General features: G+C 43.5%; 1 protein-coding gene and 1 long non-coding RNA gene across 5 annotated transcripts in view; one reads left to right on the top strand and one right to left on the bottom strand.

Moving 5' to 3' along the window:
• Positions 1 to 20,701, top strand: part of LOC147374152 (uncharacterized) — a 127,018-nt gene that overhangs the window by 91,733 nt on the left and 14,584 nt on the right. The window contains exon 1 of one of the 2 annotated variants that reach the window (XR_015162506.1): positions 18,146 to 18,270. The exons of the other annotated variant lie outside the window; for it this stretch is intronic. This is a non-coding gene — a long non-coding RNA (uncharacterized LOC147374152). Of the gene's footprint in view, positions 1 to 18,145; positions 18,271 to 20,701 lie in introns of those variants that run through there. 2 annotated transcript variants of the gene reach the window in all.
• On the bottom strand, positions 9,960 to 13,384 carry PRR15 (proline rich 15). 3 transcript variants are annotated; one of them, XM_086396442.1, is made up of 2 exons: positions 12,780 to 13,384; positions 9,960 to 11,081 (listed from the first exon to the last, which is right to left on the bottom strand). In XM_086396442.1, exon 2 carries the CDS (start codon positions 10,941 to 10,943, stop codon positions 10,563 to 10,565), a length of 381 nt encoding a protein of 126 aa, XP_086252568.1. In that variant the 5' UTR covers positions 10,944 to 11,081; positions 12,780 to 13,384; the 3' UTR covers positions 9,960 to 10,562. The 3 variants fall into 3 exon arrangements, with proteins under 3 accessions (XP_086252568.1, XP_086252569.1, XP_086252570.1); XM_086396443.1 differs by having other exon boundaries at positions 12,788 to 13,384; XM_086396444.1 differs by lacking the exon at positions 12,780 to 13,384 and adding an exon at positions 11,444 to 12,266.

Here is a 20,701-nt window from a genome sequence, read left to right as displayed (position 1 = left end):
GATCGGTTCGATGAAGAAAGCCAGTGAGTTAGGAAGAAAGAAGAACCAAGGATGAGTTCTAGTTTTCTGGCCTGAGTGATTTAAGAATACTGAAGGAAGAACAGCAAGGGCGTGAGAAGAAATTCAGGAGCAGGTTGAGTCATAGCCACTGATAGAAACATTGCAGGTAGGACGTTGGTCAACGGGGTTGAGCAACGCAGAGAGGCTTCTTAGGGGCTGATCTCAAAAGGAACATAACTCTTATGACAAAATCATTTTAGATCAGTGGTAACCCCTGGTTCTCCACCATTCTTCACCTATTCTGTACTATTCAGACTTATTAATATGGGTCAGTGATAGTAAGTGGCTGTAAATGGGGAAAAATTTAAAATAAAACTTTGTCTCAGGATTTTTAAACACACACACAAACTCACAACTATAAGACATGCACTAAAACTTATTGGAAGAAAATACACCCAGAAATGCTTACTCTGGGTGTATAAGCACTTCTTAGAAGAAGTGCTTATTAAAAAGTTTTATTAAGTATTTTCTAAAGGATTTATGATCAACCTCTATTAACAACATGAAAAGGAAAATATCAGCAAAAATAAAATCATAACTTGAAAGAGTATACAATGACAGTAGTTGAAGAGTGGGAACAACTGTCCTTTCCAGACAAGGAAGGGACCTTACATCTGTGAGTCTTCTGTGTAAATCATTCTAAAACTGACTGCTATTTCAGATTATGATCAGCTGACAGAGTGAGTTGGTATGAGCACTTTTGGATTTATAAAATTATAGGAAAGGCTTTGAACTTTTAAACTTCTCAAGTTGTCTTCTTTAAAGTTATGAAGAACCTGGGACAAGACGCATTTTACCTTCCAACTTCCCTCCATAAATGTTACATAAGTCGAATTGAATACCGGTGATAATAATTAGTAGGCTAATGTTTATTAAGAGTTTCCCATATAAGGAGGTCAGTTCTGTATACTTCCCATGCAACTTTCAAAACGAATCAATGAATTGGGTTCAATCATTCTTGAAGGTAAAGAATGTAAACTAAAATAAATCACACAGAAAGGCAAATACTATAATCTCACTTATCATTGTTGTCGTTTAGTCACTAAGTCATGTCTGACTCACAAACCCATGGACTGTAGCCTGACAGGCTCCTCTGTCCATGGGAGTTATCAGGCAAAAATACTGGAGTGGGTTGTCATTCTCTTCTCTAGAAGAAATCTAAAACAAACTGAATAGATTGGTAGAATAGATAGATAGAATAGATTGGTAGTTGCTGCAGAGGAGGAAAATGGATGAAGGTAGTCAAAAAGATAAGATGAGTAAGTCCTGGGGCTGAATGTACAGAATGGTGACTGTAGGTAACAACACCACACTGTATATTTAGAAATTACTAAGAGAGCAGATCTTAAAAGTTCTCATCACAGGAAAATATTGTAACTATATGAGATGGTAAATGTTAACTAAAGTTATTGTGGTGACCATTTAACAATATATAAATCTATTGAATCATTGTATTGTCCACTTTAAACTAATACAATGTTATATACAAATTATAACTCAATATTGGGATTAAAAAGCACAGAACAAAACAAATAACAACAGCAAAAATTAAAGCATGGCAGGTTGTATAACTCACATAGGTGCACGAACAGTAAATAGAAAAGCTAGAATTTAAATTTAACTCATCTGACTTCAGAATCCACTGTCTTAACTACTATATTATTTCACTTGTCCGGCAAGAAGCTTGATTTAAGTCCTCATTGGCTTAACAAATATTTAATAAGTACTATGTGCTAAGCACTGTGCTGGCCGCAGCAGAGCCAGCATAAATTAGAGTCCCTCCCTTTTAAGAGTTTCCCATCTGGTGGTGGAGATGGTGAACATACTGTCCTTGGGATGGGACTGTGGCCAGAGACTGTGTGTCCTCAGCAGGGACACAGATGAGAGGATCTAACTCTATCTTTGGGGCTCTTATTGAAGCAACCAATGTCACTGTTAAAACTTGAAGGAACAGTAGGAATTATATGTCTGTTTATAACATATATGCAGAGGAGGCGGGCTTCCCAAGTGGCATTAGTGGTAAAGAACCCACCTGACAATTCAGGAGACACAGGTGTCTCGGGTTTGACCCCTAGGTAGGGAAGATCCCCTGGAGGAGGCCATGGAAACCCACTCTAGTATTCTTGCCTAGAGAATCCCCATGGACAGAGGAGCCTGGTAGGCTATAGTCCGTGGGGTTGCAAAGAGTGGGACACAACTGAAGCGACTGAGCAGGCATGCACACATGCAAAGGAGGAATTTCAGTTAGCTGGAAGATCTGGTATTGATAGATCTGATCACAGGCCAGAAAAACATCATGTCAATGGTAAGGGACACAATGTTGATTGCAATCCTACTTTAAAATTTGTTGCATGTAATCGGAGATCTGGTCTGTTTTGAATATAAAAGTAAACACTACTTCTCTTACACAGACACTATAAGAACAGAAGTTTTGAACTTGAAGTATCTGAACTTCTTATTTTACAGGTAAGAAAATTACAGCCCGGAGCAATTAAGTGATTTGCCTGAGACCACACAGTTACTGGTTTGAAAAGTGGGTCTAGAACCCGGGTTTGCCTTCAGTCAGGCAGGCCTGTCCTTTACCCAAGCCCATCACCTTCAGAGCATAGTTCCATCTGTTCATGGATTCACAGCTGCTGTATAAGCCTGTGTAGGTTGTTTACTGGACCAGGGTAGCTGCCACGGAGTGTGATTGGGCCAAAGTCCACCCAGAGGAAGTAGCAATTTTTTCTCACTCTCACAGGCACTTTGCCTGCATGTGTGTGTGCTAAGTCACTTCAGTTGTGTCCGACTCTTTGCGACCCTGTGAACTGGTAGCCCTCTAGGGTCTTCTATCTATGGGGATTCTCCAGGCAAAAATACTGGAGTGTGTTGCCATGCCTTCCTCCAGGGGATCTTCCCGACCCAGGGATCAAACCTGAGTCTCTTCTTTCTCCTGCATTGGCAGGCGGGTTCTTTACTACTAGGGCCACCTGGGAAGCCTTTCATGGGCACTTTATAGGCAAGGAATTGCCCTCTTGAAATAAATGTAGCCCAGCCTACAGAAACACCAATTTTGTCATATTCTGTGTTAACACAGTGATATCATTTATATTTTTACCCATGCTATTCAAAGAATTTAGTGATTACTGCTTTAGTGCCAGTTGGCTCATAGAAACCAGTTCTAGTAGGTGGATTTCCAGCAAGTTTCATTGGTGTGACTTCTCTGCCTACTAGTGGGTCCCAGCCATGTCCCTTCCAACAAGGTATAGGGGTTTGGAGGGAAGAGGGGTTCATCCTTGAGCACTTCATCTCAGCTCTGGAGTAGTGGCTTTCCACTTAGAGTATTCCAGTGTTCTTTTGAGTTCCTGTTACTTCTTTCTTTTTGTGGGGGGAGTGGGTGAAGGGGAAGCTGTGCCACACAGTATGTGGGATCTTCCATGACCAGAGATTGAACCCAGGCCCAGTGCACTGGGAGCATGGAATCTTAACCGCTGGACCACCAGGGAAGTCTAGGTCCCTGTTACTTCTTACCAGTCAGTCCCTTCTTATGCTAGTCCCTATCACGGATAATAGTTCTTATAGTAAACACTCCCTGTTCACATACACTGTGTAATTTCTCTCTCCTGAGAAGACTCTTACTGATTCATAACCCCCCAAATTTCACCAGCAGCCAAACACAGCCTGCTTTCCTAGAGGGAAAAAGATTATGGCACTACCAAGAACTACATGCTAGCTGCACGTGCTACCTGGAGGGCCCGGGTCCTTGTAGATTAGCTGGGAGTTAATGAAAGGACGTAAAGAATGGACATTGCCCTTTAATTTCCCTGAGTTCCTTGACTTGAAGGGCAATGAGACACATGTATATAATATGGTCAGTGGGGGTGGGAACACAGACTTAAATGTACTACTCATAGGTGTTTTCCAACAGAGTGAAGGAGAAGCATAACAGTTACATGGGAAGGAACTCTTGGATCTTAAAGGTTGACTGAGGCTTTGCCAGGCAGGTAGTGGGAAAAGAATATGCCATGCAGAAACAACAGGACAGACAGAAGCCTGGTATGACAAGGAATAGCCACTCTCAGAAACTGTCAATAACACAGAATGGCTGGGTAGGGGTGACAGCTCTAGTGAAGGAGTTTGACCTTATCCAATGCAAATGGAAAAAGATGAGTTTAAACAAGAGTACAGAATCAGGTAGATGGGCAGGATTGGGGGACACTGAGGGCTAGTTATGAGGAACAGATGAGATAGTAGCTGTGAAAACACCCATTTTGGATAATATCTATAACGAGATAGCCTTGCTGCAATTTGGTTCTAAGCATGAAGGATGATTAGAGGCTTCGCTGATGGCTCAGATGGTAAAGAATCTGCCTGCAATGCAGGAGACCCGGGTTCAATATCTGGGTTGGGAAGATTCCCTAGAGAAGGGAATGGCTACCCACTCCAGTATTCTTGTCTAGAGAATTCCACGAACAGAGAAGCCTGGTGGGTTATAGTTCATGGGGTCACAAAGAGTCAGACACGACTGAAGGACTTTCACTTTCAGCTGTTTGTTTCTTTTCCCAATGAATGATGAGGCTTCATGCTCCTATACAGTAGAATTATTCTGATCGTTGGGCCAGATGACAGTGTGGTGACAGCATCATATGATAATGTGGTAGCTTTATTGCAATTTATACTTCTCTACCTCCCTCCCAGCTCCCCACCTGACCATTAGTGCCAGAAAGCTGGTGCCTTTGTGTTTTATAGTAAACAAAGACCACTGTATAAGTTTGCTTTTACAGCCTGTTGCTCAAAATAGCAGGCTCCTAAAAGAGAGTTTGGAGAAGGCAATGGCACCACACTCCAGTACTCTTGCCTGGAAAATCCCATGGATGGAGGAGCCTAGTAGGCTGCAGTCCATAGGGTTGCTAAGAGTCGGACACGACTGACCGACTTCACTTTCACTTTTCACTTTCTTGCATTGGAGAAGGAAATGGCAACCCACTCCAGTGTTCTTGCCTGGAGAATCCCAGGGACGGGGGAGCCTGGTGGGCTGCCGTCTGCGGGGTCGCACAGAGTCGGACACGACTGACGTGACTCAGCACCAGCAAAAGAGAGTTTTAAAGTGAGAATATATACTCCATCTCATCATTTTACAGAAGAGCAAACTGACACCAGCTCATCAAAGACTCGTCTAAGAGCAAGTGAGAGAGGGAATTACAATCAGGTGTTTGGAAGATTTTGCAGGCGCTCTTTGCTGCCGACTTTGTGCACTGTGTTTAGTCACTCAGTCATGTCCGACTCTTTTCAACCCCATGGACTGTAGCCCTCCAGGCTCCTCTGCCCATGGGGATTCTCCAGGCAAGAATACTGGAGTGGGTTGTCATGCCCTCCTCCAGGGGATCTTCCCAACCTGGGGATCAAACCCAGGTCTCCCGCACTGCAGGTGGATTCTTTACCATCTGAGCCACATGCTTGTTGACTGCCACTAGAAAAACAAAAGAATAATCTAGGGTACTTGTAACTCAAGGGATATCCTTTCAAAAACCACAAGGAGGTCCCAGATGGGCCCATATTCCTTACTCAACCAGCAGGTCAATCAGCAGTTCCTTTCAGGGATAGGTAAGAATCTTCATCTTCTTCAACATGAATCTTTCTAGTTTAAGGGCCAGAAACTTTTGTCTTGTGGGTAAGTAGTCTTATTACACATGTCAGCAATAAAGACACTCCATTTTTTTTTTTTTTAATTGCATGAGGTTATGTCAGCAATCACTTTGTCATCTGCAGCACAATTTGGTTTGGAAGAATGGCTGAATTCCTTGTTTTGAATACCTGGAAGTATCACTGATATCCTTTGTCTTTGTTATTTATCATGGTTTATAGCTACTACTGGGCTTCCTGGATGGCTCTAGTGGTAAAGAACTTGCCTGCAAATGCAGGAGACATAAGAGACATGGGTTCCATCCCTGGGTCTGGAAGATCCCCTGGAGGATGGCATGGCAACCCACTCCAGTATTCTTGTCTAGGGAATCCATGGACAGATGAGCCTGGCTGGCTATAGTCCATAGGGTCACAGAGAGTCAGACATGACTGAAGCGATTTAGCATGCACACATGTTACTACCACATCTGTACAGTGGTCATCTGTCCTCTGCTAGGGCAAGACCTGTGAAGTTTTCTTAGAACCTTGTCACCTAAATGATAATCTTCTCTCACCATAAATGCTTTTCATCCCATGTGTAGGGCCATCCTTCAACAAACTGGTTGTTGACATGCCATGCCTGCAGGAGGCTGGGGGAGGGCCCTGCGCCTCCCAGCAATCCATCTTCCACATCTCTGAGCCTGATAGGAATGTACTTGCCGTGGCTCCGAGGCAAGGTGAATGGGGCTAGAGAAATAGAAAACAAGTGAGAAGAACAAAGCTGTGATGGGACAGCCAGCTTATCGATGACAAAGTTTGCTCTGGGCTGCACACTTATTTCTACTCTAAGACATTTATTACACTGATACCCAAGGGTGTAAAATATCTCTAGTCTCATTCTCCACTTACCGTGGAGATAATAACTCATGCTTATCTCAAGAATCTCTTCCATTTCTGTGTAATTATCATAAAATGCTCCACAGATAAAATAGAGTTTTTAAAGATTACTTGCCCTTACATTATTAAGCCAGCTTTTTGTGTTTGTTTCTGGTCTGGTGACTCTGCTCAGCTAAGGAAAAGTAATATTCTCTATCTCTTTTCCTCATAAAAGGTGCCTTGTGATCACTGGATATTAACTGCCCCACTTTCCCCTCTTATTCCTTTCTGGGTGCTGGGTCTTAGTTGTGGCATGTGGAATCTTTTAGTCGTGGCATTCGAACTCTTAGCTGTGGCCTGTGGGATCTTATTCCCTGACCCAGGATCGAACCTAGGCATTGGGAGGAGGGAGTCTTAGCCACTGGACCACCAAAAAGTCCCTCCAGTTAGCCTTTTATTTGAAATTATTTCTGCCCATTTTTATTATTTATTTATTTTAAACCACCCAAATTTTCTTTGGTGTATCTCAGGAGAATTATTTCTGACAAAGCTTCAGCCTTCAAACTTACTGTTCATTAAGTTTTTAGTTCCCTTCTAAGGACTCAGCAATATCAGCATTCTGGGTTTGCATTACATTTCAAAGCAGAAAAAATTATTTCTAAGTGTTAGATAAACCAGAATGTCCTAAGTTTATACAAAACAGAGTCTCTGCTTTTGAAATGCAAGTCACAATGGGATGAACAACAGAAGCACGGACATAAAAGGACATTCAGTGACCTGTAATATGAGTTACAGCTTGGCCACTGACTGCAAGGGCAGTCAGTGGGGCCAAAAGTACCTTGTGTATATGTTAATAATTATTGTGGTTATGAAAATATTTAGCAAACACACTGCTAGAGTATTGTCCCTTTTTTCCACATAATTTGAAAGCATGGCATGAGAATTTCTTTTTTTCCAAATTTGTGAAATTTCATTTGTAAAGGGCTTTAAGAGAACAAAAGTCTGTAACCTAATTAACTCCAAACTTAACATTTTCCCTTTATTTAATATAAAATATCTTGAAGTTTATACATTTTCAAAATCTGTATATATGTTATGGGAATGTAATTAATCATCTGCAGAGCACATGAATTCTAGCAAAGACACTTTGTCAAATTATCTCATCTTACTCATGATCTTTGTATCTCACCAATTTTGCTTGGTTTCTGATTTCTCTGAGTTGGGATTAAATCAGTGAATTCCTTCCACTGCATAATTAGGACTGCTTTAAAACTATGTAATTACAAACCTCAACTGCCGATTGTACATTGCACTCATTGTCATAACTGCCATTAGCATGGTTTTAAATTCTTTCAGATCTGTGGGGAAAGATGTTCTGTTAATAAGTTCCACTGCTATGTCTGATATTGATTATCTGTGGCAATTATAGACTTGAGTGGGATCCAAAACTAGACACAGAACCTGGGAAAATGCCAATGTTTTGTGAATTAAAGGAATTTTTAAGAAAAAAAAGTTCTTTAAAACATTAAAACTGTGGATGAAAGAGTTAGTATAAGATTTTAAAAGTATACAATGGCCAGCTTAATTTTATAAATGGGTACAGATCTAACCTATTGGTCTTCTTAGGAGGGGAAAAGCATTTTGGGTAGTTATCTGCTCTAATTTTGATTACTTACAGAAATTAAAATATTTTATGAAGGTGTTTTGAAGCCTGATTTGACAGCTTCTGCTCTGTGCACTCCCAATGCTGGTCAGCCCCCAATCTCCTGCCTTACAATGAACTTCTATGAGTCCAAGATCCTGACTCCCTCATATTCATTAAAGTCTAGAGGCTGTAGATGTGTGTACGTGTGTGTTAGTTGCTCAGTTGTGTCCGACTCTTTGCAATGCCATGGGGTATAGCCCGCCAGGCTCGTCCATCCATAGGATTTTCCAGGCAAGAATACTGGAGTGTGTAGCCATTTTTTTCCCCCAGGGGACTCTTCCTGACCGAGGGATCGAACCCAGGTCTCCTGCATTGTGGGCACTTTTTACCATCTGAGCCACTAGGTAAGCCCACTTAAAATTGTTGTAACATCCTCCTCATTCAGAAAGCTCACCCTGATGAGACTTTGGTCACGTACCAAATATAAAACCAAAAACACTTCATGATTAAAAAAAAAAGAAAACCACCTCACAAACTCTCTTTTAAGAAGGTAAGGCGTTCATAATCCCCATGAAAACAGTTTCTTTTGGAGTAAGTTTTCTAGTTATGTGCTCATGTATCAAATGGTACACTCTTTGACTTTACTGATATCCAAGCTTGATTCACTAATTTAAATCCATTTAAGCCATTTTCATCAAGTTTCTTTGTTAAATCTCTTTAGACAATCAACATGCTTTGTTATTTTATAAGTTACGAATTTGAGAGAACAAAAAACTATATATAGTAAATTCAGAAGATCCAATCAAGCTCTTGTCTCTCATTATCCACATTATGTATATAGTTATATATACACTTTGATCATTATAATTTCCCTGCTATGCATTTCTCGGGGGTGTGTGCTTGCTCAGTTGTGTCCGACTCTTTACAACCCCATGGACTACAGCCCCCCACGCTTCTATGTCCATGGGATTTTCCAGCAAGAAAACTGGAGTGGGTTGCCATTCTCTCCTTCAGGAGATCTTCCCAACCCAGGGATCAAATCCTGTCTCCAGTGCCTCGTGCACTGGTAGGCAGATTCTTTACCACTGAGTCACCTGGGAAGCCCCCATGCATTTCTAGATGATATAAATGAGCTGAATTGTGGTGGGAAAATGTCCCAGGGGATCTTAACTACAATAAGGCTCTTATAATTTGCTGGAAGCAAGTGGTATTCATTTACTCTTTTACTTAAAGTTTGTAACAAAAGCAAACAGGTAGATTTTTGTTAAAAATCTTCAAGTTGGTAGATCTTTAAGGCTTTGCAACTAGATAAATGCATACTTTAGAATGAAGAAATTAGCTTTTAAAGCAAAGTGAGTGGGGGAAAAAGCTGGTTCTGCAAAAACTTAGAGTTCAGTCCACCTGTTTGAATAAGTATTTTTAGATAATTGTGAGTCAGGTTAGTAACATACTTAAAAGAGCTGTTATTAGCATGGTGACTTATTCTACCTTATGAAGATACACTGAAGTAAAAAAGAAAATTTAGGAATAATGAGTTGACACCTCTCCCTCTTTTCCTCCAATCTGGTTGATAAATAGGAATCTTCAGCTAACTGATTCCAAGTTGGGTGTTGGTAGTTTCTAGACATGTTCTCTTCTCTTTAGTTTTTTGAGAGGAGCTGTCAGGTTATGTGGCAAATGATTAACTCTGTCACTTTGGGCTTTGCACGCCTGCTTTTAAGTATGATGGGTTTCAGTCTTGCAATGGAAAAAAATACAAAAGTCACCTTAAGTCTTACAGTGCAACAGTTTTAATAGTCCTCGCTAAAATAGGCAGTACAGTTTAGCAAGTCAACATTAAAAGCAATCTTGCCTTATTTAAAACGCTTCTACTTAAGAATGATTCCTGCTCTCTGCCATCCCTTCACTTAAGGTATAAGCCTGAAGAAATACTCCCAAAGTGCATTTCTTTTATTTCTCATTAAAGATAGCACTGGGATTTGCTTCCCAATAGCAAGTCCAGAATTAGAGCATGCCAACCTTGTTGGAAGGCTGCACAGTTTCAGTTGAGTTAAGGTCTCTTAGAGAAGTACCCTTCTCATTTCCATGGGGGATGCAAAAGCCACGGAAGTTTTTCGGAAAAAAAAAAAAAATTATACCAGGTTCCTCTGTGGTATCTTCTCTTACCACGAATAAATATTTAAAGCATCCTTGAGTCGTGAACTACCGGAACACTCAATTGTCACTTCAGTTTCCAGAACAATAAAATCTGGAGGCCTGGTGCGAATATTCTGAATTTGGTGGGATGAGACTCCACGTACAGGGAGGGTCAGAATTCTCGGGGTTAGAACTGGGGGCTGAGGAGGTGTAATGGGAAGAGAGTCCTGGAGCTCTCGGGCTATTGCTTGTCGTCGTGGGGGTCACCAGGGAAGATCGCTTCCTCCGAGGACCTGACTCCCTCGGGGAGCAGAGTGGCGCGCACTTTTCTCTTCTCCTTAAAACGGCCTGAGCGCGAGATCTTCAAATTTCGGCGGCTGTTGCCCGATTTTTCCCCGCCCAACTTGTCTAGCTTGTGGGGCTCGCCGGCGCCCCCGAGGAGACTGGGGTGCTGATTCTCCCGGGAACTGCTCGTCCAGTCCTGGACGGGCGGCGCGGGTTCCCCGGGGGCAGGCTGGGCTGGCGGCTGCGCACCCCCGGCGGCCTCCTTGTTTTTCTTCCTGCTGTTCGTTAGCGAATTCCACCAGGAGCCCGAGCTGCCGGTGCCGCTGCCGTCGGCCATGGCAGGCCGGCCGAGGGGCGCTGGGCGCGGGGCGCGGGGAAGGGCCTCGGCGGCAGCAGCTGCTCTCGGGTCCACCCGACCCTGCCCCGGCCTCTCGCGAGCGGGCTGCGGGCTGGGGGCAGAGGCCAGCGGCTTGTGCTGGGGAAGAAAAAAAAACTTGGTTACTGAGTTTGTCGAAGTCACGTGTGCCCCAATCCCACTTCCTCTCCAGTGCTCCAGCAGGCACAGGATCGGCTGGGGTCCGATGGTCCTCAGCCACCGGCTTTCAGAGCGCCTCGCCGCGCCCCCCAGAGCGCAGGCGGACGAACCGCCTCCCGGGCGCCGCCTTCTGGTCTGGAGACAGTCTTGGCGCTCCCCGGCTTCCAGGATAGGGCAGTGGTCCGCGCTCGAGGGCCACCCAGGGGTGGGTGCCAGGGCTTCTGGATTAACAAGGCCGCAGAGGGAAAAGGGCCCGTCCTGTCAGTCTGCCCCATTGTAAACGACGCCCAAAGTTGACCCACCCGGTCCAAAACGACACGTGGGAGGAGGGCGCCCGGACGCAAGCGCGTCCCCGCTGTACGTGGGCACGAACAGTAGACCGCAGACAGTTCCGAAATTTCCCTCAAAGGTTTTTGCTCCCTAGACTTTCGTCCCGGGATCCTTTTTCGATGTCATTTTTCGGGGGCGGGGGCTGGGGATTTACAGACCAGCAAGAGTGAGAGACAAGCTTGTGGTGTTTTGTTTCTTTTAAATTCTGCTTTTGACAAAACGTCTGCCTTGTGACTTTCAGAGAAGCACGTCTAGACTTCCCTTGAAAACCGCCGCCCTACTCTTCCTTTTATTCTCCAAAGACCAATCTTGCGTCTCTTTGAAGCCACCCCCGGTCGGCAGTTGAGATGAGCCCAAGTACCTCTTTCCTTAGTTCTGTATTAAAATATGCACCGAGTCTGTGTGTACTAGGCAACTCAACTCGGGATTTTTAGTTCAAATTAAAGGCTTCTGTTCTTTTCCTTGCGCAATTCCCTCCTCCAAAGGAGAGGGCGCACAACGGAACTCCAATCTGCCCTCCTCCCAGCTTTTACAACAGCACTCAGCGAAACGAAAAGGCAAAAAGTGTTACTAGCACTTAAGGTGCGAATATCAGAAGAGAGACTTCTCTGACCACTTTCTGTGTTGGGTCTACACCGAACTAACTCCACGAATGAGTAGGATTCGCTGGCGCCGCGGCTCATTTCCAGGTTTCCACTGGGCTCCTTCCCATCCCACGCGCGCGACGCTCCTGGGATTCGCCGGCGCTGGAGAGCGAAACTTCGGCGGTGTTTGTGGTTAGAAACTCTCCTCCCCAAACCGCTGGGAGAGAGAGAACCCGAACGCCTACGCCAGAGGCCGCCGAGGCCTCGGCTGAGCGGGGAGACCTTGGCACCGGCTCCTCCCCAAGACTCCCCGAGGGCACACTCGGGCAGCGACTTGAAAACAATAGAAGAAAAAAATAGCCAAAAGTTCTTTCCCTGCTGAAGGCACCCACACCCTCTGGCACAGTTTGCAATGGGTTTGCAAACATCCATTCTCCCTCCACTTTATAGATCGGAAAAGCACCCCCAAGTTGTTCACTGATGGTGGTGATGGTGATAGTAGTGGCTGTTCTGATGCTGCTTTCTGTCTTCTATCCTACGCTGTCTTCTCCACAATCAACTTTGTATGCACAGAAAGGCTATGTGTATTGCTCAAGGAAGAGATTGCAAATTACGCAGAGCGCCTGCTTCTAACAACTTCTCCTCGGGAGCTGGGGGAGCTCCCCAGGGTGACACCCCGTAATAAGCTCTGTCTTGGAGGACGGAGAATCACCCTATCGCTCACCTGCTCACCTGGACCCCGTGGCTCCGCACCTCTCTTTCCGGGCAAAGTCGGGAGCGCGTGCGCTTGGGTTAATCTGGAAGTCGGGGCGCGGCTTTCCTCTGTGCGGTCTTGGAGAGGTCGGGCTTCTTTCTGAAAGGTGTGCCAGCCAAAATCGCTGCAGTTCAGCTAAGCCGATTGCTGCGGCTGGTCTCCCCTGGCGCCTCCGACTTCCTGGCGCAGCGGCGACAGTAGCCCGGAGCTCCAAGTGTGGTTGGATCCGGCTGGAGGGCCCCGCGGTGAGTGGGTGCCAGGCTCACTGCCCCAGGTGAATGGTCAGGCAAGCTCTCCCGCCTAGTAGTCTTTCATTCTCGGACGCGTCCCTTTTCCCTGGTAGCACCGCCCGGGAGCAGCCGGAAGATGGAACCTTAACTGCTCACTATGATGCACTGAACCGACCTACCGCGTCGGTCCAGCGGGGGAGAAGACATCTGCCCACCTGCTGGTTATTCGCCAAGTGATTCTGGAAACCAGAACTCCGGGGCAGCGGGAAGGAAAAAAAAAAAAAAAAAAAGAACTCAGGAGGCGGCCACTGCAGCCACAGGTGCAGGTAGAAAGTTCGCGTTCCCGCCCTCCAGGGACGAGATTGGACCAGGTCGCATACGTGGCGCCAGCCTTGGGATGTCTGATTGGAGAAAGGCTCCGTGTGCGCCGCTCCGGAGCCGGACTCCTGGAAGAAGAAACGGAGGCCGGCCGATCAAGGCTGCAGGTGGGCGCCTGTGGACAAAAGTCGTCGCAGTTCTCCCTCTGCCCCTTCCCCAATTTCTTTTTTCCTTTACTCTCCGGTTCCCCGGCTGTGGCCACTCAGCTCCTGGAATCTCAAGTTCTGTAATTCTCAGGAGCCGTTCCATAACCAAGCAAAATATTGCAGAGCTGCAGGCGCCCTGGGTTGAAAGGCTGTAACATTAACAAGTTCGTTATGTGCTAGCCAGGCGCTGTTCCAAGCTCTTTCTGTGGATTAACTCATTTACTCCTCCTCCCAGCAACCCTAGGAGGTAAGAACTATGATTATACTCAGTTGACAGGAGAGGAGAACTTAGCTGTGAAAGGTAAACGGTTGCCCAAGGTTACAAGGCTGGTACCAGGTAGAGCTGTATTTGTACCCCGGAGATCTGACTCCGGCTCCCGGGGGTTTTATCGGCACCTTATACCAGAGCTTGGCCCTCAGTGTCGGGCTCTTAGCACGACTTAGTGAGCATGGGAATTACCTTTTCTCGGGTCTGGAAGTCCGTGGACCGCCACTGCACTCGGGGAGTCAAAATCCAGCCCAGAGCTGGAATTGAAGTAAGTGAACCTGCCCGTTGCCGGTCAAGTTTCAGGAGGCTTTTGTTCCTAGGAACAAATGGGTGGTTTTTGTTACCTGGACAGAAAGGCTTTGACATAGGGAATTTTCACTAATAAAGGCAGAGGTGCAACCGGCTTCATCTTCCAGGATGCATTTCTTTTTCAAAGAACTGTTTTGCTGCTCCCTAAGCTCAGGGTGTAACTTCTCTGAAGGACTGGAGCAACCGACATCCCAGCATGTTGGTTCTGAGGACTTGCCGAAGGGGTGAAAGTAGTGGAAGACACGATACCTAGGTATTCCAGAACTTAAAATTTGGAATTAATAGAAATTCTTATAGATGGTTTCAATTTATGAAATATGGTAAAAATACAAATACTTTATATTTTTAACTTCTTAGTTTAGCGTTCTTGGATTTTTAAAATGATAACCACAGCAGCATGTATTTGAAAGTGATGCATTTTCATATATTTATTGGAATTAATTTTAGAGAGAAAACTTACAATCACATCACCAGAATGGAACAAAGATAAGCCACCAACTGTGAGAGGAGGACAGGACAAGTTGTCATAGTCCCATTCTGTTACAGAGAAGACACTGCACCAAGGAGGAAGGCCCAGTCTGAGGAACACTAGCTGCTGGAAAGTGGTAGAGCTGGGTTGCTACGTTGTTTGTTGATCAAATGGGTGAAGGGGAAAAAAAACCAAAACAAAACATTTAGGAAAAGAAAATGAGTCCTGCCAAATGGCTCCTCATCTAGCACGACTGAACAGAGGGCCAGCATTTTCTTAATAGATCAACATCCAGCTGCTGAAATTTAAAAATTTCAGTCTCTTCTCACATCACTCCCATTTGTGTTTAACAAGTTTTGGAATATTTCTATGTTTCATTGGTGTGATAACACCTTGCACATAACCCTTGAGTGCAGTAAAAACATTAAAATGGAGACCTGAGAACTAAGAAGAAATGAGGTAGAAGGGACTAGGGAGATGGAGAATGGGTGATCACTCCAGGCAGAGGGAAGAGCACACACAAAAACCGTGAGCTGTGAAGGAGCTTAGGATTTTTAAGGAGTGAAGAGGCCAGTGTGACCTGAGTGCAAAGTGAGCGAAACACTGCAAGAGACAAAGCTAGAAAGGTGGGTGTGAGCAGACCATTCAGGACCTTGTCACTTGTAGGATTTTTGAACGTAATTCATCAAAGGGAAAGTAACATGGTAAGATCTGCATTTAAAATATCACTGAAGCTGTACAGAGTAGATGGAAGAGGGGACAAGATGGGGCTATGGGAAAACCAGGTAGGAACTGTTGGAGTACTTCAGGTGGGATATTTTGATGGCTGGTGGGAGAGTGCTGGAAGTGTGGATAGTGAGGAGACTGTGTGCATGCTCAATCACTCTATTTAGTCATGTCCCACTCTTTACAACCCCATGGACTGTAGCCCACCAGGCTCCTCTGTCCATTGAATTCTCCAGGTAAGAATACTGGAGTGGGTTGCCATTTCCTCCTCCAGGGTATCATCCCAACCCAGGGAACGAACTCCTATCTCCTGTGTCTCCTGCACTGGCAGGCAGATTCTTTTACCACTGAGGAAAATGAAATTTATGCCAAAGAGATTTAGGAGGTAAAATCAACAGGACATTCTTTCATTCAGTTCATACAAAAAAGGAGCCTGAGTTTAATTAGAGGCTTAAAGAAGAGATACTTTTACAGACTTCCTTGTAACTAGGAGCACACACATGATCCAGTCTGACTTCAGGGGCTATAAGGAAGACTTCTGGAAATGCTCCTTCCTGAATAGAGGACAGAGCCTTCTGACAGAAAAACATCTTTTGGAGTATCCTTGATTCTTATGTTGCAGCACAGTGTGAGAGAGTGCAGCTGCCGTCATGCAACAGTGAGGCAACAGACATGGGAATAAAGCCCAGCACACTAAGGGATTACATGGGAGTGGGACAAATAGAACAGGTATTTTCTGTGATACGGGTGAGCCCCTGACGAGCGCTGGAATGATCCATCTCCTGACTACTAATTCAGTGCGATAATATGGATTCCTATGATTTAACCACAGCTTTACAACCACAGTTTTCTGTTACTTGCAGCCCAAAACATTCCTCCTTGATATAATCTAGTAGATTATAGAAAAAAAAGATATTTTTCAAAAGGCAAACAGGTAGTGTTGTCACATTTTTTCCCGATCAATCTGAACAGTTCTTCCTGGAAGAATGATTTAGTGAAATGTTTAAGTAATGGGGAGGTTTTTAGAGGCGGGGGATGCATCTGCAAAAGAAGGCACTTTCATTGAAAAGGCTTGGACTTAAGGAAATGAGAAGATAAAGGTATGTGTACAAATCTGGGTAAATCCAAAAGATGAGGTGAATCAGACTATCTGAGATATCATGGTAGTTTGACTTTAAAGACAGAGTTTTAAATCAAAACCATTAAAACTTATTTCCCTCCATTTTTGAATCTAGAATTGTTTAAATTTATAAAAATTTTCGTAATCAAAATCCCATGCAAAAAAAAAAAAAAGAAAAGAGTTAATTTAAACAAATATGGTTTTATTATGTAAGTATTGATCTAGGAATCCTGCTGTTTGTTTCGATAAGAAGAACATGGGTGGCGGGTCCTAAACCTCTACATTGGTAAGTCATGAATACAGTGTAGATACATTTAAAAGTTGATTTATCTACCCAGTGAGTAGTCGTGACTTTCAATTGAAATATGCTTAGATTGGGCAGTACTTATATTTCTTTATAATATTTTTTTCTTGTCATTTTTAATTTTTCAGAAATATGTTGATGGTTTGAGAAAAGACAGTTTCTTTTTTTAAAAAAAATTATATTGTTTATTTCTCAGGTGACCTTTAAGTGCAATAAATGATTACACTAAAAGACAACAGAAAATGAATTTCTAGAGAGCAAGGTTTGCTTACTAGAAATTAAAAGAGAAACTTTAGAATTTAAACCTGGCATTTGCAATTTTAGTAAATCTGGCATTGCATCAGAGGCTGAGAAATTGCTCTCTTTAAAGCATTTATGGTGGCAACTAGGGCAAGGAAAACATGCGATGAGAAAATATAAGACACACAGCTAATCAAACTGAAGAAAATACAGATCATTTATATTCTCTTCACCCAGGAATGACCATGGTTGATGTTTGGGTGTTAGTCCTTTTACTCTTTTTGCCCCCTGTTTTCACGTTTTCTCCGTTCACCTTCTCCCTTCCCCTCCCCTCCTTACCCTGCCTTCCCTCTTCCATCATCCCTTTCTTTTATGGACTCTTCCATTCTTGGAAAATTGGATTCGCTGCTCCCATGGCCTTTTCCTTTATAGTTATCCATGTACTGGTAATTTAATATTTCTTTTCTTGTTTCTGTGTATTCACATCAGTCTTGTTGGATTTAGTGTGTAAACTTTTAAAGAGAGGACATTGCACCCATGCCTGATGGTGGAATCCACTGTTCATAGCATCTCATCCTGTGCCGTCAGGTTAACATGAATGCATATCTAGAAGCATAAAAATTATAGTCCCCAAATATTACTAATCATGTCAGTTTCACACTTGACCTAAGTAAGGCTAGTTTGTACAATTCACCCTCTCTCTGAAATGCAGCCATCACCAGCTGACTCTTCCCAACTCTCCAAGCCTCCTCTTTTCTGAATCTGGTCCCTTAGTATTCTTGGATATTATTGTATGCTCCTCATTTTCCTTAAAAAATTATTTGTAGGAAAATTTAAGACCTAATCAAAAGTCACTTTTTCTAGAAATTCTTTTCAAGATCTTAGGGGCCACTGTATACTAAAGTTCATGGCTTAGTATAAGTCATGTTTTGGGATAACCAGAAAAAGAGACTGTTAGCCTATAGTCACATCTGGGACAAGCCTCCCTACCCTCCCCAGATCTTTTCTGCTCCAATAGCTTAACTTTCCATAAAGATCTGTTGGTGGGGGGATGAGCATTGTTTACTTCTGGATTGCCCAAACCCTTTGCGGGCCAATGCTTATCAAGGGAAGGATGTTCTATTAATTGCTCTTTTTTGGATGAGCCCTACACTCACTTAAAATTCTGTCCCTTTTCCTTCAGGAGGAAACCAAAACCATTGGTTTGGTGCCCAATTGTTTCCAACAGGAGAATTAAGCCAAATAACCTGGGATGCCACTCACAGGACTGGGTGTGTTTTCATTTTATCGTAAATTGTTTGCTTGGTGTTTGTCCCCATGACTCGACTGTAATTTTCATATTTATTTATTGTCTGACTCCCTCACTAGAAAATGAGTTCCAGTGTATTTAGTGATCATTTACAGAACACTTTCTAGGTGCTAGGTATAGTTCTAATTGCTTTATAAATACTAAGTTATTTAATCTTCCTAAAAGCCCTTATGAAACAGGCACTATTATTATTATAGATGAGGTAACTGAGAGACTAAGAACTTAAGTTACTTGCCCAAGGTCATGCAGCCAGTAAGTACTAGAGTCAGCATCTGACCCCAGGAAAACTGGCTTCAGTGTCCAGAGACTGACTTAGCACTGTGCTATGCCTCTCCATGAGCACTTGGCATGCGTGTGTGCTAAGTTGCTTCATTTGTGTCCTTGTGACCCCATGGACTGTAGCCCATTGGGCTCCCTTGTCCAAGGGATTCTCCAGGCAAGGATTACTGGAGTGGATTGCTGTGTCCTCCTCCAGGGGATCTTTCCAACCCAAGGATCGGACTCATGTCTCTTACATCTCCCATATTAGCAGGTGGGTTCTTTGCTACTAGCGCCACCTGGGGAGTACTAGAACAGGTTACTATGAGTCTTTAGGACTTGGCATCTGCCTGACAATAATAACTTTTAATATTGTTAAATGTGTGACCATCCAATAAATAAATAAGAATGCTTTCTTGGTTATAATATGACTGACTTGTAAAAAGAAGTGTTTTAAAAGTGGCAGTGAAATAAAGTTTTAATTGGTTATTATTAAGAATAGCCTGATTTGAGGACTTCCCTGGTGGTCCAGTAGTGAAGAATCCATCTTGCAATGCAGGGACATGGGTTCTCTCCCTGGTTAGGGAACTAAGATCCTAAGCAAGTGAGCCAGTATGCCACAGCTAGAGTCTGTGCTGCAGTGAAATGTCCTGCCTGATGCACCAAAGCCTGTGTCTGCCGCCACTAAGACCCGATGAAACCAAATTAATTAATTTTAAAAAGTTATATAAAAAAGGGAAAAGCCTGATTTTCTTTAATTCTGAGGAGTGAAAACAGTAGGTATGCCAAATTACCTGATACATTTTTGTGTTTCCCGTAAAATTGGAAGAGTACTATCATGTTGCAGTACACATTGAAGGAGATGAGGTTAGGGGGTGAGGTGAGGATTGGGCAGAACAGTGTAATACTGGAGGATGGCAGCTGATATTTTATTAAATATTGTACTTGGGGAATAAATGAATGATTTAGAGGACATGACATTTCAGAACACGGTTCCACAGCACATCCTGACTCTCTCAGGAAACAAAGATAATGCCACTTTAGTGTTTATCAGAAAATCACAGATGTAAATAAAAGTCGTGTGAATGTTCTCTGGCTGGTCACCTGGATCCAGGTCAGGGCCAGGGTAAACTAGATCCTGTAAAATGTGATTTGCTAACTCCGGTTGTTCGTTTACCTTTTCAAAGACTCGATTTGGTTATGCTACATTTTATTTTATTTAGATTTTATTTTCTCTTTTGTGCTTTGTTGAGGTGTCAGCTCATTAGGTCACACGTGTACAGGCATGAGGTGGATATCTGATGGGAGGGTAACGTGATGCAGGGAGGGAATCTTTTGGTTTCCTCACCTGCTTCAAAGCCAGTGTCAAACTTGAAAGTGAAAGTAGTAGTTGCTCAGTCGTGTCTGATTCTTTGTGATCCCCTAGACTGCAGCCCACCAGGTTCTTCTGTCCATAGGATTCTCCAGGCAAGAATACTGGAGTCGGTAGCCATTCCTGTCTCCAGGGGAGCTTCCTGACCCAGGGATCAAACCCAGGTCTCCTACACTGTAAGCAAATTCTTTACTGTCTGAGTCAGAAGTCCATAAGAAATCGCTGCTTTTCTATCACAGGCTATTAGAAAAGGTGCATCAAAGTTTTGGGACTCAGCTTTCTGCTCAGTGCCAACACAGCTAAATCTCACACTGTTCGCTCTTCAGAACATTCAGGTTCACCTATTTGATGTAATTTAAGTTACATAGTGGGGGAAACTGCTTCAGATTTTAAATGCTTACTCTGGGCTTTCACTTTGCTATGTGTTTATCCAAAAGTGGTTACTGTTCTTCCCACTTTTTTTTTTTTTTAATGGCAGAGCAACCCTGAGAGAGAGATTATAAGTTCTACAGTTTTATCTTAGAAAGTTGAAGCAGTTTGCTCAAGGTCACAAGAGCATAAGAGGTACAATTATTTTGACTCAGTTTCAATTACTCTTTCCTTAATACAGTGTTCTTCTTATATTTCTATTTGAATCTCATATTGCCATTTAGTTAATCATTCCATCAATAAGTGTTTGTTGGTATCAAGGCTATTATATCAAAAGAGGTAGTCATACTGAAAACATTCGAATTAGGTCATCATCTTCTAAGTTTCCCACTTA

Source organism: Bos grunniens, chromosome 4 (genome assembly GCF_055505025.1).
Source record: "Bos grunniens cultivar Pamir isolate PY7600 chromosome 4, Bosgru_T2T1.0, whole genome shotgun sequence".
NCBI lineage: Eukaryota > Metazoa > Chordata > Mammalia > Artiodactyla > Bovidae > Bos > Bos grunniens.
The sequence above is the reverse complement of the archived record's forward strand: the minus strand, read 5'-3'. Positions and strand labels throughout refer to the sequence as shown.